At 40.9% G+C, this 17,888-nt stretch overlaps 1 protein-coding gene across 2 annotated transcripts in view; it reads right to left on the bottom strand.

Moving 5' to 3' along the window:
* Positions 1-2,647: 2,647 nt before the first annotated feature.
* The window catches only part of MRPS27 (mitochondrial ribosomal protein S27), a 46,569-nt gene continuing 31,328 nt past the window's right edge, over positions 2,648-17,888 (bottom strand). For both annotated transcript variants that reach the window (XM_065860850.2, XM_071802646.1), the window contains 6 exons: positions 17,362-17,440; positions 15,938-16,053; positions 13,054-13,156; positions 10,657-10,799; positions 7,156-7,311; positions 2,648-3,069 (listed from right to left, as the gene is read on the bottom strand). In XM_065860850.2, coding sequence (XP_065716922.1) covers positions 2,830-3,069; positions 7,156-7,311; positions 10,657-10,799; positions 13,054-13,156; positions 15,938-16,053; positions 17,362-17,440 — 837 coding nt within the window. In that variant the 3' untranslated portion in view covers positions 2,648-2,829. The remainder of the gene's footprint in view (positions 3,070-7,155; positions 7,312-10,656; positions 10,800-13,053; positions 13,157-15,937; positions 16,054-17,361; positions 17,441-17,888) is intronic.

Genomic DNA, 17,888 nt, shown 5'->3' with positions numbered 1-17,888 from the left:
GTGCCTTTTCCCAGAGGCTCCAGGTAGGACCACTGTCCCCAGCTGCAGTATAGAGCACATTCTTAATATTTTGTCCTGTCCAGACTGGTCCAAGGGCTACTGAGTGTACAATCTCTTGTAATTTGTTCAAAGGCTGGTTGTCACTCAGGGCGAAAATCATATTTCTTTCGAGTCACTTGATAAAGAGAGTGCACAATCTGGCTGTAATCTGGCATATGCCTTTTCCAGAAACCCACACCACCTCAGAAGGCTTGTGTTTCCTTTTTGCTAGTTGGCGGGGACATAGCTGTTATTTTGTTCATCACCTCTATTGGGATCTGGCGACACCCATCGTGTCATTTAATTCCTAAAAACGGAATCTCTTGTGCAGGTCCCTTGACCTCCTGGTGTGCAGCGGGCCCAGGTGGCGGATGTGTCAGAAGCAGTTTCTCTCTCAGGGTAATACTGAGGGCACAGACAAACAGGCAGGTTGTGAAAACTTTCGGTTCCTTAGATGGTATGGGCACCGCTGCACGTCTTGGGTTTGGTATTCTTCACCTGGCCCCAGGAATCTGCTTTGCTGCCTGCAAAGCATTTGGCAGGGCAACTCCCCTCTTTTGAAAGGCAGAGGGGGATACAGGAAGAGATCTGGGCAGAGAAAGGTTCTGTCCACACTGAGTTCAGGTTTTAGATTGTGACCAGAGCCTTCAAATCCACAGTGCCTGGAGTAGAACAAGGAGGCAACCTGCAATACTCTTTCTTACGTTACTCAGAGCTTGGAGGATTTTTTTTTCCTGCTCTTGCAGCCTAGTTAAATCTAAATAAATGGAAAGGGGGGTCATTTGTGGGGGAAGTGAAGCATGATGTGGCAGAGCAGGGGGCACAGCAGCTGGTAGATGCTGAAGCTCGATTAGCATTAGCAGCCTGGCATATCTGCTGAGCAGGGAGAGGGAGGGTGGAGGTGGAGCCAGAAACAGGGTCCTTGTGCTGCCAAGAAACAGATGCTATCAATAAATAAACAGAATTGTGGTAGTGCATGTTGTGGCTTCACCAAACAGAGCCTCATATGCAATAGGATCGGCAGCTGTACTGTCTAGAGGCCACGTGTCAGCAAGGAAGGTCTTAAAACTGTGGTGGTGTAGAGAAGATCCCACCAAGGAGAGGTGCAGCCTGTAGAGAGAAACTGAGAAAGGAATAACGATGCAGGAGTAATTGTGAACCTTTGGAGGTACAACCCATGCTCTGACAGTGAAGAACTGAAACCTGCAGGCAGGGGGAGGATCACTTCCATTCCCTGTGGCTGGACTTAGAAGCGATGACCTCCTTAAAACCAGTTCTAAGGAAGTTGTTCTTAAGAGTGTGTTGGACTCCTGCTCTTCCTTAAGGCTCCCTAACTTCGACCCCTAGTAATCAGAAAGTATTTAGACCAAGAAAGATGGAAAAAACTTCAGCAGACTTCAGAAAGAAAAGTTGCCCTAGAAAGTCCACTGCTGGTTTAGTTAGGACAAGCCACAAAACAACTTGTTTAGTTAGGTCATCCAACTTACCTGGAGACAGCACTCTCTAACCGCAGTGTGGGAGAAAATACAGGGCTTGCTGACAAGATGGGGTGAAGGGCAATATTGCCAGGTTCTTGGACGTGAAAGAGCAATCAGGCTATGCATTTGCTGAGAGCAGGAGAGGTATCTGGTAGATATGGGTAAGATGCTTTCCTACACTTAAAACACTTCACAGATTTCCAGAGTTTTCTCACTGGATTTACAGTGAGTTTGTGATGTGAGTTTTATGGCTGTGTATAACAAAACTGGAAACACTTCTCAGACCCCATGGCAAAGCACAGTGAGACAACACTGTTGTCACCATAGCAAGCTGCAATACAGCAAGGCTGTTACTAGGGCTCCCTATTTTCCATTTGCCCTGTCAGCTTGCTGGTTGCAGCTGATGAGATTCTGTGGTGACAGGGAATGTAAGCAGAGGCTGGCGGTGATGCGTCCCACAGCCAACACACTATGTATGATCCCTTCTTCCCTTGCCATTTCCTTGTGCTTTGTGTGAATAGCTACATTGTTTTACTGGTCTGAAGAATGGGGCATGGAACCATGTAGACAGCTGAGGCAAGGAGGGAATTAGGTCAAAACCCCCATGAAATGGTGCCCTGAATACAAAAGGGAATAGTGCTGCAGTATAAGGCTCCTTGATGTTTGCTGAAGTGATTGTGCATGTCTGTCTACTGACCTTAAACTTGCAGCAGAGCAGCACCAGCCAAGTCAGGAATATCTAACTTCCTTACAGGGAAGGCACATCTGAGTGCAAGTGCTAACTCACTAGGTTGAAACTCTGAAAGTAGTTTTAAAAGCAGTCTAAATTTAGGTTTCAAACTCCATCTATAGTAGCCTGAATTTTCCAAATGGACTAGGCATAAAAGCAATCAATATATGCTAATCCTCTTAGTGTCTGAGGTTCAGAGCAGCCAAGCGTTTCTTTCCTGTGAGAAACCCCTACTGAAACAACTTGTGTTTGAAATTCTTCACTCTGCTTTTGTTTCTTCCACCCTCTACACCTTTCATCACGGGCAAGCTACTTCTTATGCCTTTGTTTCTTTGTGTTTTCTCCATCCCACCCCCCACCCGGCTGATGGTAGGAGGGAAATATAGCGTACATAGGGTGATGTTTTCTAAACTACATGCTTTACTTCAAGAAACAGGCAAAATAGGAACAGTTTAATTTGCATACAGCAGTCACATAGACTCGCACTTGTGGCAGGATTGAAGTAAAATGTTAATAACGGTGAGGACTTCAGCTCCCTGACAGACAAATACAGACCACTGTGGCGGTCTTTGAGTTCCAGTACTAGGCAGATGCTGTAGCTAGTTTCCTAGCTTCCATCTCCTGCTTAGCCTTTTCTCTCATCTCTCTCTCTCTTTCAATGAGAAGTGCTTGTTCTTGCTCCCACTCCTTTAGCTTCTGTTCATGTTTTGCGATGTCTTCCACTTCACATGCTGGCAGCTTTTCCTTGACAAGCTGGGTGGTCAGGGTTAACAGGCTTTCAGATTCAACCTTGCCAAGAGAATGCAGCTTAGAGTACAGCTCCTGTCATAAAAAGGGATTTGGTGGGGAGTGAGAAGGAGAGAGCCAGTCAGTCACAAAATAATCAGCCACAAAATACCTCCCTATAACAACCAATACATAGATGTTTGAATCTAACTATTAACTGGGCTGTACAGGCCAGGTAACTATTTTATCCTAGCTAAATGTTTTGACTGTGGTAGCTGGTATCATTTCTCAAAATGCTAACCTCTAGGAAATTTTTTTGAGCAATAAAACTAAAATAATGAAGTTTCATTTTCATGGGGCATTTAAATTATCTTTATTTTTCCAAGTTCAGCTATCTGGTATTAACAAAGATCAGCTGACGAATCAGTGTAATCTAACCACCTTAGTTCTGTTTCTTACCTCAAAAATGACTGAACAATTTGCCACACACTGCCATATTATCAGCCCTCTCAACAGACGCACATCACTTTAAATGCTCTCTTGCTAATGGCATACTAAATAACTCCCATGATTTTTCTTCCAGACAGTCACCGTGATCTGAGGGCTGACTACGCCTACACAGACTGTACAGCAGTGCTAAAGCAAGCTGTATTTTTTCAGTAATATTCCACACTGAAAGTAAAAGCTTCAGTAAGAAAATGTGCAGTATTTATGTCTTGATCTTTACTTACCTAGATTTCATGTAGCATAAAAATATTAATTCACTTAAGATGATGAATCATCCAGTGATACTATTTCTGGCTTTCTGGAATCTAGCTTGATGACTCACTAACAATCTGATTAACTGCCTTAAATGTGCAGATACACAACCAGGAAGGATGTTCCTGGGGGAGAAAGATGACATGGCACTTGCAGATTCTTTACCCTTTGCTCACTCATTAGATGGTAACACATTTTCCTGATTGTTTTTTTATATAAAATATTTTATAGAGCCCAGCACTTGCAACAATTATTTAAATAAAGTATGTGTCCTAAAGAAAGGTACACGCATGCTCCTTTCCACGGCCCTTTGAATAAAGCCCTTTGTTTTGCATTGCAGGATGACGGAAAGAAGATGTGAGGATCATTCACCTCCAAACAAAATGGCAATGCTGGGGCCAGGCAGATATCCAGACTTCCACTCCCAGTTATCACTGGAAGCTTACAGGCCGTGCTGCTGGCCCACAGTGTTCCTCTTACCCAGCCCATGCTGGCAACAACCTGCAAAGGCACTGCCCCTCAGGTCCTGTCCCGAGGCTCTGCTTTGCTCTCATGCAGGACACTACCACATTCTCCCTGAGGCCTCTCCTCTCCTCCCTGCCTCAGCCAACAAAACTTTGCTGTGTTTTGCCAGATCCTGGAAGGTTTGAAATGGACAGATAGCAAATTAAAGACTCTTGAAAATGCCAGGCATGCAGGTCTGAGGGGCTTGGGTATTTGGGTCTGTCTGCTCTTTGATTTTATGATAAAGAAAGAAAACAAAAACAGTAGCTTTGAAGCTAATGGACTGAAACCGAACTCAGTAATATTTAGGCGTATTCATCTCTATTTTGTTTCAAATGTCAGTAAGCATACAGTCCATCAGCGAGAAACACAAAAGCTTGGGTCTGGGGAAGCAACCTGGTAACTATACTCATGTTTACAGATTCAGTTTAAACATAACTGGTTTAGATCATTCAGATTCTCCCTACTAATCACTACCAAATCCTGCTGAAAACAGGGTTCATGCGCTGAACCTAAGCAGTATGAAACTGAACTAGAGAGAGGCAACAAACTAGCTACTAGTAGGATCGCTCTCCTAACCCATTACTGGTACCACGGAACTGTAATCTTCCCTGCTCTGCTATGATACCTTAGTGAAACTAATTCAGGAAAGCAGCAGGCTTTATGTCCTGCAGGTACCAAAAGGGCCCATTTTCAAGTAGCTAAATCATTGATTTTTAGAAGCAGTCTCTAAGGCTCTGCATGCAGACACTTGGAGCAGGAACACTGCTTTTAGAGAGGGTGTGCCCAGAATTTATGTGATGAAATGCTTGCCCACTGATCATTGACACAGATGGAAGGAATTGCCTGAGGAACACTAATGAGTAGTGAGCCTCAATATATGGGATCTGAAAAGAGGTAATTAGAACATGAATGACAGTGTCAGACGGAGAGTCTAAATTACAGCTCGAAAGGGTTTATCTAGAAAGAGCCAAATGCCCTGAAGTCCTGTTTGTTTTAGTGGAAGTGAAGGACATGCTGTCTCTAACACATCATATCTGTTAGGCTGCCACGGCTTTTTCAGGTACTTCCACAAATGGCTGTTCTGAAGGTTGGTATGAGACATGGAATCCAGGTATGTGTATAAAAGCCATGCAGAACAATGTACAGTTCTGGACAGAACTGCATGTCTGGGGCAAATACACTTTTTCTTCCATACCCAGGTGTATGACTTGTGAAAGGACAGAAGAAATTGGTTTTGAGCTCAAGAAGAAAGACTAGGGCATGCAGGGGTGGATAAAGTATGACAGAAGTCGTTTCAGCAATGGAAGCGCAAATTCGGTGTTGGGGTTACATCACATGAGTGGCAGATGACCTGTGCTGAGACAGTGGCTGTGAATGCCAACATCACCGGGTTGCTTCAGAGCTGCCACCTTCCCTCAGACCTGTATGGAACTTCTCCACTCTGCGAACTAGGCCCATAGGTGTCCAGGGGTTCAATTGGGAAGAGGGGCTGCTGCTGGCCTAATGGATTTGAGAAGAGTTGGTGAGCTCTTTCAGGTTTAGCTGAAATGCCATTCTGACTTGAGGGCTCCTTTTCTAATCCAGGCAACAAGAATTTATGGCTTATCTATATATAAATTACTGTTGGGTGCCTAGAGCTCACATGAGGGCTATGTCTTTCCTTATGCAGAGCTAAACATTGGGACTGTGGTTTGTCAGCTCGTATCAGGGTACTCACTACCACACCAGGCAATGCCTAAACTGGGGCTAATTATGGAACTTGTGGAAAGGTTGAGGTGAGGAGAAAAGTACTCTCTGGGCACCAGTCTGTCCTCAGTTTTGACATTTAGGCCTTGTTTTGAGCACTCTGCATTATTTTCTTCAATGCTAGACAACAGATAGACAATGAGCGACTCATAAAAATGTCTCACTGCCTCCTTCAAAGGGCACTTGTGTTTACCTAACTCACTGTAATTCATCCAGGCATTAATTAGCACATGCTGTGCACCCACTGCTTCCCAAACACTTTAATTAAAAAGTTCTAAGTGCCTACAAAACAAGTTTAATATCTCAAGATTAGTGGCAAATAATTTATATAACTAAAAATAACAGAAGGGAAAACTGTGTGTTTGTGAGGTGAAACCATAGGCTACTTGTCTTTTAACTTTTGAAATTTCTTAAGAACAACTGTCTGTATCTATGACAACTGCCCAAGGTCGTGACAGCAAAAATTGAAACTGATGGGCTATGGAAAGAGTACTGCTCCTGGAACTATAAGCCAGTTAGTTTCAACTTGAGGTATTTGATCTTTACCACAGTACAAACCAGAGATGATAAAATAAAATGAGATTGTTACATAGCTATGAGATGATAAAATAAAATGCACCCATTATATACAGTAGCTATGCCCTAATGAACAAAATATTTGTGTTTCACATTATCAGTGTGACGACCTAAAGATAAAAGGGAGGCGACATAGCCTTTATTCCCCAGACTGAAATTACAGGATGCAACATTCCTACTTAATCATAAAATACACAAATGGACAATAAATTCAGGATGGTGTCATGCCCAGTAAAATTTATTTTAACAAGCAAGAGCCCACACAAGGTCAGATAATGGATCTCTAACGACATACCACTTTTGTGAACACGATTTGGATTTATCATCTTGATGTATGAAAAGTGAAGATAAAATCAAAGCAGACAGACAAAAGACAAGTGGCCTTGAGCATTTATGTCTTTGTAGGCTACTGCGTCCTGTTTGAAGAAGTTAAAATGTAAGGTGACATCAGTTTCAAAAATGCCAGGTAGGACTCCTTGTGCACTGAAGCGATGTCAGTCTACTAGCCATTATGAGACAGCTTATATATTTTCTAGTATATATTATGGAGATATACTACTGCTTAGAATAGTTAGATAAATGCAAATCTCTTACCTTGAATCGGCTGTAGTACTCGGGTGCTTTAGACTGCTCTGTTATTTCTGATTCTGCACACTGTGACTTCTGCTCTGATTCCTTGACTTCTTCAGTCGATTCTGAACCAGGTTTTGCTTCAAGGACAGACTGCAAAACGGTCTCCAGAGCATCAATCTGGACAATTACATTTGTCATTGTTAGCATAACTAGTTTGGAAATACAATCTAAGTAACACAACTGTCACATTTACAAACAACTTCATGAGTTACCATGTATTTTGAGATGACTTCTGTTTCTGATAAAAAGAAAAACAAATTCTATAAAGAAATGGGACTTACTCTTGGAAAAATTTTGTTCTATCTTGGAACCTTTGACATTGGACATTAAATCCCAGCACCAAAACAACTCTTCCACCCCCTGTCAACAGTAAAACTCCCCATGACTCAGATGCTGACTGATATTTGCAGACGCGTCAGGCATTAGATTAATGTCTCCTCTTGGCCTGATATCTGGCCATAATTCCTAACGTTAAATGGTAGCCACAGTGATACCAGCACTAGCATGATATACAAACACATATACATGTAAGTAAGATACTGCTATGGAATGTCTGAACTATATAACTCTAACAGACAAACAATACCTCTTTGGTGAAAATAAGCAGGGAAATCAACCTATTCACTAACTAGAGCACTCGTTCCTATAATTATTTTGATAATTTCACAGTAAAAATGGAAATGTAGGCATATAATATACTGGTATATTTTTAACGTCTGGGACACGCGCGTTGTCTTCATGCTTTTGTCTTTCAACATGGGAGAGAACCACCTTCTCCTAGTCTAATTGCAGTTGTATCAAAAGAATGCATTAGCTTCACTAAGGGACTTGGTAAATTATTTCCATGTGCATTACTGATAGAAAATATGGAATTGTTATATGGATGCTGCTACTGTTTTGGGAATAACAGGATCTCTGTAACTAGAATTATTGGATGGAGGTTGCCTGCATTTTGAAGCTCAGTTTTTACAAATCCAAAGAGCTGTTATCCTTCCAAGAATCCTAATTCTGAATGTTTATCAGTAGGATGAAATAACTCTGTGTAAACTTTCAATCTGTGACACTTTCTCCAAGCAACAGGGATATTGATACTTATGGTTTCATTTTCCTAGCATAAGTATATAATACTAAATAATAAAAATTAGCCTTATTTGAAATAGCATTCTTGACACTGAAATGCAATCTTTAAACTAGCAATATTGATAGAGGATGAAGAAAGCAATGAATTCATAACTATATGCTTGGAAATGCATACACTCATTTTGAGTTTCTCAATCAAAAAAACCCCAAATTTGTCTTGCTTATTCAGAGTTAAACAAAATAGCACAATACTAAAACAACATTTCTATTATTTTATTATGATAGTAATGGCAGAGAGAAAAGAACACCCTACTATTCAGAAGTGGATGGAAGCTTGAAGTCTGAAGGAAAAGTGACAGATAACTGGCCAAATCACTTGAAAATGTTTATACAACTGCACAGTTTAAAAAGTTAATTTGAAAACTTCCCTTCTAGATAATGAAATTTACTCAGACAGAAGATACTTTTACATTTTACAAAACAACCTAATTTGCAAAACCAGGGCTGTGTCTTTCTCAGGTAACTCTGCGATTGTGCAGGCATACAAGAATAATGATTTATAACATGGCCCATACTTCTCAGTGCTATGATATGGATTTCCAAGAACTGCACAGTGATCAATCCAGTCTTGCCTGAGAGGGGCCCAGGGTACTACAGGAAAAAGGGGTTTATGGCACCTGAGGTTCTTTTCATCCTATCTGCTGGGGAATTTAGTGGAAGCTGACTGACCTCAATATTGACATGGTCAATACTTTCAGTCCTTCACCCTTAGGAATACTGCATTTTATCTGGAGACAGTAATTAAAAACACCCTTTATGGATTTTAATAGTAAAATCTTAATGAGCGTTTAGGTAGAGAAGATGAGATTATGCCAATCAATACACTGTAATTACTTTATATCAGATAAGGATATGGACCAACATGTGTTTTTGTTTTCCTCTCTGCATTGGGGTCACAGAAAAATTATTTTGATAACAGCAAAATATCCAGGTCTGCTCTTGGTCCTCAGGTTGGCAAAACATAGGTAACTTGCACTATTGTTAATATACTGCTACCTAAAATCCAAATGAGGCCCAGTATCATTTCAGGGAAGTTTCTGTGCGGCGCTCACAGTCATTGATTTTTGGACTCTAGTACTGGATTTGTGCAGAGACACTTGCAGCAACAGCACGTGATCAGCAACAACCTTATTTTGTAAGTTCTTTTGCAAGTTCTTAAAGGCCAGATGTGATTAAACCCTACAGCTTTGTTTGTTCACTGAACAAAGTAAAAAGTGTTTCTGCAAAGGAATATTGCTAGGTATTACCACTGTTTACTATTACAGTATCAGTACACAGAAGGATGGGACCTTCCACAGACATAGATGCAGCCTTGTTCTAACAATAAGGTGTTCATCCACAACCCAGAACAAGCTGTGAAGTTCCTTAATTTTTCTAGGGTTTCTAAGCAGAGAAAATTCACAAGTGTATTAGGCTATTCCTCAGACTTGGAGTAAGGATGAAATCTCCAATACCACACAACCACAGAGGTAACTTTTTGGTGGAAGTTCAGATGTGATCCTTCCTCGCACTGTCCAGTATTACACAGAGTTGCTTCTGAGTTTGGAGCAATAGGAAAACCTGCTAAGTAGTGCCCAGGCAAGGTCAAGGGAAATGCAGACATTGCAAGTCTAATAGTGTCAGGAAAGAGTACCAAGAAGGGGAGATGAGACCTCAGTGCTCCAGACCACGTGGTGGTGCTTTCCTACATTACTTCTCCTAAGCCGGCTGATTCCGGGATCAGCGTGAAGCACTCCTAAAGCCTAAGTCCCTTAGTGCTGACCTGGTAAATGGACTGAATCTATCCATCTGTCCCAACTGAAGGACTACAACCCTTCTAGAAATCATTCTGTACTGGTTTTGGACCAGTATCACTCAGAGCAGTATCATCTCAGAAGGCACAAAATACATGGAATTAGTCAGGAGAGGAACAAGATGTGACATTTCATACTCACTGCTATGAAATATGTTTCTACGGGAGTTCAAAAGCTTGGGAAACAATGGTATCTTCCCATCCCTATAGCTATATGTTTGCTCTGATACAGACCCAGGTGTCTCTACAGGGAGGGAAAGGCTCAGGAAACATACTTAGATGGTTTGTGGCAATAGCAGACACGTATTCCCAAGGACAAGCCAGTAGACATCCTCACTGGCTCATCAACTGAAGCAGTGGTTCTGTTGTAAATATTTCTTTCTCTGCTGTCTTCCAGACCTCTGAAGTATTGCTGGGCCTGTAAAGGTCTGGTATCTTGTCAGTAACAACGCACAGAATTCACAGGTTTTACTGGAGGTTGGTTTGTATATAATTCCCTCTGTTCAGCACGTTATAGCTTTCATACTTACAGCTTCTTTGCAGATTTTGCTGTCCCCTGACAACGAAGCCACATTCTCCATCACTTGCAAGGCTCTATTCAAGTAACCAGGTGTCCACATCAGTGGCATTAGATTGTATACAGCTCTTAGTCCTTCATTCACCTCCACTTTCCCTGTGATAAAAAAATAATTTAGGTTTAATACTTCAACATTTGAGTCCTAATGGAATCCATATGGGTTAGCTCTGTTTTTCAGAAGTGAGAGCAAGTGTCTGGGCTTCTGTGGTAAAAACAACATGCTCTTATACAAAGCTGCTCTGACAGAATTGTGATTATCTTATTTTGTTAAGGTTCCTTCTTTTTGCCCAACTTCATGGCTATTATATGTTTGTTCCTGGTTCATCCCCATTTCCTCTCTTTCCCCGCCTCTCTACAAATTTTGTCCAGATGGGAAAGAGGAGATGTGGTCAGGTTTTCTGGTTGTCTGGCAGTTCTAACAGCAGCTCTGAGCAGGATGTCAGAAGACATCTGACAAATGGTTCCTTAGCCTTCGGGGACCAACTATGCAGCATGTGTGCACTAAATCTGAGGCTCTGGACTCACCTCTGTGGCTTTCAGGCTCTACTCACATATGTGTCATGGTCAGACTGTATGGTACTTACAGCATCTGCTCTGGCTAACTATACACCTTATTAGCCCTATTTGTCCTGGAGTTTCCCAAGAGGAAATAGAGGAGATCTGCCAAAATGAAACTTGAGTTCTCAATTCAGAACACTCTGTGCAAGAAGGTCTTCACTGACTTCAGCAGGACCTGTGATGTGCAGCATCATTGCCAATTGGCTTTTCCTCTGACAGTAACTGCTAGAGAACACGAAATTCCTACATAATAGAGGAAATGTACATCACACTGCAGTTGGTGAGTACTAATTTACAGTGACTGTTGCTCTAACGTTTCTGTTTTGTCACTGACAATGTAAAAAATAACACCACTTCAGGGTAGTTGATGAGGGTCGTATCCAAGTGCCCAATCTAATTTGCACTCTGGCTATAACGACACAAAACTACCAAATGCACCTTGCCCTTCTTCATATGGAAAAGTTTAGGAAAAGCAAGGTAATAAGTGCTCAGACAAAGCTCATAGACTGTAGCTGAATTAAAATAGCTGAGGTGCTTGAGGCCACTCTGTGCCCACAGTCATCTTTCACTCTCTCAGAGGTCGGTTCCATTAGTGTTGGCAAGACTGTGGAATATGTGACATAACAGTAAATAGCTTTTGATCTACTGAATGTCAATGTCATGGAACAAGCATTACTGCTCACAGACAACAGTGAAGTGCATTTCTGAAATATAGCCACTACTCAACCAAACTATATGGCACAAAACCCATCCCCAAACTGAATGCCAACCGGACAGCAAAGTTCCTGTTTGCATCAGTATCTCCACTGGATAACAAACTATAGCTCTATGGAAAACTCTGCTTTCAAATTTTCCCATTTATCCCTCTTTTTGACTGAAAACTATTTTTTTTTGTCTAATGGTCATGATAAATCAGAATCTGCATCCTAGCTCTGCCAGCACATGTTGTATTTCGAGGCCACATTTTACGAACAAGTCCACTGTTTCTTACCCTCAATAAATTACAGAATAAAATATAATGCCGCAATGGAACAACTGCATAATCATAAATTGTAAATTAATTTATTGCTTTCAGGTAAATAATCATTTTGCAGAGAAGGACAAAAATTATTTGCACTTTAGTCCTATAAATGTTAGAGGAAATTCAAGAATTACTTATTCTTCTTCCTCATTCCTCTTCCATTCAATTCCAGATGTACTCTGATCTAACTGTAGTTTAATAATACAGCATATTATTAGAAGCAAAGACTCCTTAACAGATGTAGGATAAAAACAATGCTATCTGCTGTTCACAACAGAAACAATAACTTTACAGTGAGCAGCAAATGTTCTAAACATAGTTTTTTGCAGGCTGTGATCTGCAAACTTCTGGCAGTTTTAAAAATTGTTTTAAAAAGCTCACAAACTCTAAGAAACAGAGTCCATTGCCCATAAACTTGAATTTGTTTTATGGAACTCTGTACTTTTTATTTTTGAAAATTTGTTGGTCCATAAACAAACCAACCCTACTGGTTCTGCAAGAACATCTTATGTTTCAGCTGCCAACCTAATCCTGCAAGGGGCCCTGAAGCAGGTTCTGAATCTGTCTGATAGAGTGCATACAATTCAAATCAGTATTATCCTCCAGCACTACTAAACAGATTCAGTCTTAACTCTGAAATTATTCCACTATTTCTGCCTTTTTTTAACCTTAGTCTTCTCCCTAATTACATTTTATCGAAATAAAGATGCCAATTTAATTCAGCCACTGAAGATGAAATGGAAAAGATGACTGTTAGGAAGTAAAACTTACCAAGGAATGCATAGCCATAGAGCTGGGAGCTAAAACCCAAAGTGCTTGTTTGCTTTAAACCCGTAAGCAATAGCGATGCTCCAAGATTTCTCTCCTCTTCCCACTGCAAATAATGTAAACTAAGTAAGTGTTACTTGACAAACACAAACATAAAATGTCAGCAGTCAAAGACAGCACACGTGGCTCTCATCAGATGTCTCAGCAATAAACTAAAGAATCATTAAACATGTCCAGTGTTCAGTTACAGTATGTATATCCTAATGAACAATACACTTCTTATACTGAAGAACATCTCTCTTTCCAGAAGACAGCAAAACCTGGGTGGATAAGATTTTGCATGGAAGTCAATCAGTGCATTTCCTTCAGGACAGAGGGTTACACTGATTGGCACTGGACAAACTCTGCCTCTGTCCTGTATGTTCTAACACTTGCTTCAGGCTAACACTGCTGAAGAAAAAAATTAGATGTCTTCTGTACCAGAGCAGCCCTTTCTTTTAAGGATATGGTAAGATCCGTGCTCCACTATCCCTCACTACAACAGGAAAATACTGAGAGAACAACATGCTGCTAAAGGCAGCACAGTCCAAAACCTCCACTGTGAAAAGAACATGTGCAACTCACCGAGATCACTGTATGCCCCAGGATTAAATGTGCAGCTGTCTCTACAGCTAGAGATAAGTACCAGCTGTCTGAGCCAGACCACCAGTAGCATCCTATCAGTACATACATTAAAATCATGAGTAGTGTGAATTTTATTTTGCTATGGGATAGTGCAGCACATTTTTAAAGACCAGAGGAGCACAGCCATCAATGATAAATATCTCTTCACTGCAAGTGAAAGGAGCTGAAGAGCTCCCATTGCTAAGAAAACGAGGAAAAGGAAGATATAAAAGGCCACAGACTGGAGGAAGCCTGACTCTCTAAAACATGGATGTTGTTGCAGGGTACTTCAGTATCTTATTACCTTATGACCTGAAACAAATATGCCTGGTGAAAGGAAGAAGCCTTCTGAAAAATTCCCTGGGTTTGACCTTCTGGTTTAAGACATTATTCAGAGATATCTTTTCAAGGTGCGGCATTTTTTCCTGTCTCCATTTGGGTGCTACATGAATTTGCATGCTATCATTTGATACAAAATAACATCACCTGATAGCCAGGCACCCTATTTGCCTGATCCAGCAAAGGGATACAAGGGGATAGATAGGGGCTGTTTCCTGCTAAATTCAGCACTCCAGCTTAAAAGTTACAGGAAAATCAGATGCAACTAGAAAAACAGAGCTCTTATCAGTTGAGCTTCTTTTGGGAATTAGCCCATTTGGCTTCTAGAGCTAAAGGAACTGCAAGGACTTAACGTTAACATGTTTGCAGTGGAAGGCAGCAGTCACACTGGTTGTTTCTAGCTGTCAAGGAGGAAACTTTCCAGTGGGAGGCAAGAATGCCCAGGCTTTCAGTGTTGTTTATAACAGCAGAAAAAAGGAAGCTCCGTATCACCACTGCTATATGCACTAAGGACTACCACGGTCAGATTGGCCAAGATTCAGCTAGCAAAGTCAAAAAACATTTCACCAGGCTGTAGGACCCTCAGCTACAGCCAAAGGCCTCTCTGCAACAGTACACTGTCTGACCTGTCCCGTCCCAAAAGGGAATGGGGATTTTCAGAAGTAGCTGAGCAGATCTCATAACTCCATCTACCCCCACTTCTTAAACACAGAAAATTCGTACTGAGCATTATGAGGCGTTGAATGGTACACTGTATGGCGTATACATATAAAAAAATGTGTTATTGCTGGCTTTGGATGGGGTTATTTAAAAATGCATATGAAACAGGTCACAGCTTGTGTTAAGTGTGTCTTAAGTCCACACCACCCTTGCTTGCATGTTCAGCTTTCATGAAGGGCTACACATATTGACAAGTGCTTGTCTTTGCAGTGAGGATATACAAACAAGGCAAACACAATTGGAATATGAGATCTTGGTCCCTCTGCTTTTCATATACAAACGATCATGCATATTTGAATTCTGGGGAATGAAGAAAAATACAGGACAGGTCGAAAGCACATACATCTGTTTTCTACAGTGAACTCTGAAATTACAACCCAATTCATTAAAACCTTTACGCATCTGTAAAATGCATTCTGGAAGATGCTTCATGTAACACAAATAGAGACTTCAAAGATTTTAATTATGGACAACAACATGCTATTGAAGGCTTGTGCCAAACCACGTGAGAAGCAGCTGTCTAAAGTGATGGACACGGCAGAGCCCTTTGCTGGTACCTAACTGAACCCCTTCTGTAAAGGAAGAATAAAGCCACTTCCAAGAGCCTGAGCTGTCAAATTGGCCTTAAGCAAGAGAGAGATGTGAATAAGAAATCCCCAGTTTTTGGAGACAGGAAAGATGTAACAGATTCAGTTTTATAAGAAATACATGTGGAAACAATACTCTTAAAGCCAAGTGGGATAGTAAAAATCCTGGTGAAAATGCTTTACAGTTATGCAACATCACCTTTACCAAGCTCCAATGGTGAGCAATGGTCACCTCAGCACTGTCCTGTACAACAGATGAGAAAGTTTTTTGTGTTTACTGGTACAACCCTCTCTCTTTGATCTGAACTGTCATTTCATAACTGTTCAATGGGCATAGATTACATCTGAAAATCTCAACACACCCTCCCTTTCAGAGAAAGGAGCAAAAGGAGTGACAAGTTATTTGCTGTCTTTCATATTTTCTTGTTCATTTATTTTTTTTTCCTCTCTTCTGCATTTATTTTTTCTAGGTAAACTTAGGAGATATCAAACATACTCATAAGTGCATGCCAAACCATCTGCACCATGACACTTAGAAAGAGAGGCTCTGTGTATCATTTTGACTGTGGTCAGCTTACCGTACGTTCAGACTTAGTTGCCAGGTACTGGTACAAAACATAGAGAGAAAGAAGCTGTGTTGAGACTTCATCAAAACTTTCTTGCAGCATGATTTCTGTTACTACTGACATAGCATCTATGGAGGAAAACAATACATAATCAGGAAGTGCAAACGGACACATCTCCTCTCTTTTGCATCCACTGCTGTTCACTGATACTTCACCGTTGTAATATGTTTTCAAGCAGCCAGGAAGAAAGTTAAAGATTTCTTATTATTAGCAGTATAGACTTGGGTTATTCAAACGCGCTGTGATAAGGAAGAATGGGTTGAGTAGCATGAGCCCACAGCAAAGCAGCTTTCTAAACTCACCCTAGCTCTACACTCTTCACTGGTCCTTCTTTGCTCAGCCCTTCAATCATTAACATTTTTTTTAAAAAGTCTCTAAAAATGACTTCTTTGTTCTTGTGTTGAGATTACAAACGAGAGAAGACCAGCTTAAATTCACTGCCCTTAAGGTGACAGGAGAGTACAGCAGAGCAGAAATACTGTCACAGATCACCCCCAGCACTCCCTGTATTCAGCCAGCAGTGCTCTGGAGGAGCTCCACAGGGAGTTCCAGTGACAGTCCCTGCCAGGAAGGACACCTACCTAAACAAAAGGCCTAGAGCTTGTCAGAGAAAATAAATATGGATGGAATAAAGTGAATTCGCAGATAGGGGCATTCTCAGAATAAAATATATATTAATTTGTCACTTAGCAAAACCTTCACAGAAATAGAAAAACCTTCAAAATAAAAGCTACAGACAAGTCCTTCTGCAATTCTATTATCCCTTTCGGTTGTCTGTTTTACAAAAGGCTTAGGAAAAGAAAAGCTCACTGCAAATCTACAGCAACAGAAAACTTGCAGTGAAATGAAAATCTTAAACATTTGTCATCAAAGCTGAGAGGATTATTCATCTTAACATTTAAACAGTCAATAGGGCAAGAAAGGCCCCTCAACACAGCAATTCAGCACAGCTGGCTCTCTGGAGTGACAGAAAAATTTGATAAACAGTTCAGTTTAGATGTATAGCTTTGTGAATAGGTAAATGTAGGAAAATGCAACATGCATTTGATTCTTATAACACTGATTCTCGCTAATAATTCCTATGATCTTGTTAGTACGTAAGCTGGACTTGTAAAAATTGAAGAAGTTTACACTTGAATGGGATTAATCACAGCAGAAACTCTGTAACTGCACATGTTTAAAAACTATATAACGAATAAGAACCCAACAAAAATGAGATATAAACATGCAGAAAAGTAGTTTAAAGAAGGAAGGAGAAGGTGTGTTTTTACTGTGACTTCAGAGGAAATATGGCTAAAGGGTTTTAATCCACATAAAGGCTCTGCAGAGTTAAGAGCATACAACCGAGGATGCAGAATTGGTACATATTTTCTTACCTTCATATTTCTTCTGCTTTATAAAGCAATCCAACAAAATATTAAATGTAAAATTATCTGGAAAAATTCCATACTGAACCTGAGGAGAAGAAGGAAAAAATATCATTGCGAAAATCTGCTGTTTACATCTTCCCAAGCATAGCGCTGCAGGTATCAGAAAGATCAGAACAACGGCATTGCACATGGGTGCAATGTGACAGTCAAACAACACAGGGAGATTAGCACAGCTCCTGCGGTTTAGGTGTTCTAACTTTCGAGGTACTGGATTTGCTCTGGCACTTTGGGACCAGGAGGGGCATTGCCTATCAGGTTTTTACGTCTCTCCTGCATCTAGCATGTTTCGGACACCAGCACTGTTTAAAAACAAAAAATGTCCTGGGAAAGAAGAGTGAATAAACGCTGTAAAGGGCTTTAGCTGAATTCAAGTCCAAAATTAGTATTTGCCTTGACAAAGAAATGTCTGAACTTAGAACCAGAGTCTACAGACCTGGCTGCAACAGGAACTCCAGGCAGCCATGCTTGTCTCA

The sequence above is a fragment of the Patagioenas fasciata genome, chromosome Z (genome assembly GCF_037038585.1).
Source record: "Patagioenas fasciata isolate bPatFas1 chromosome Z, bPatFas1.hap1, whole genome shotgun sequence".
Taxonomy (NCBI): Eukaryota; Metazoa; Chordata; class Aves; order Columbiformes; family Columbidae; genus Patagioenas; species Patagioenas fasciata.
The sequence above is the reverse complement of the archived record's forward strand: the minus strand, read 5'-3'. Positions and strand labels throughout refer to the sequence as shown.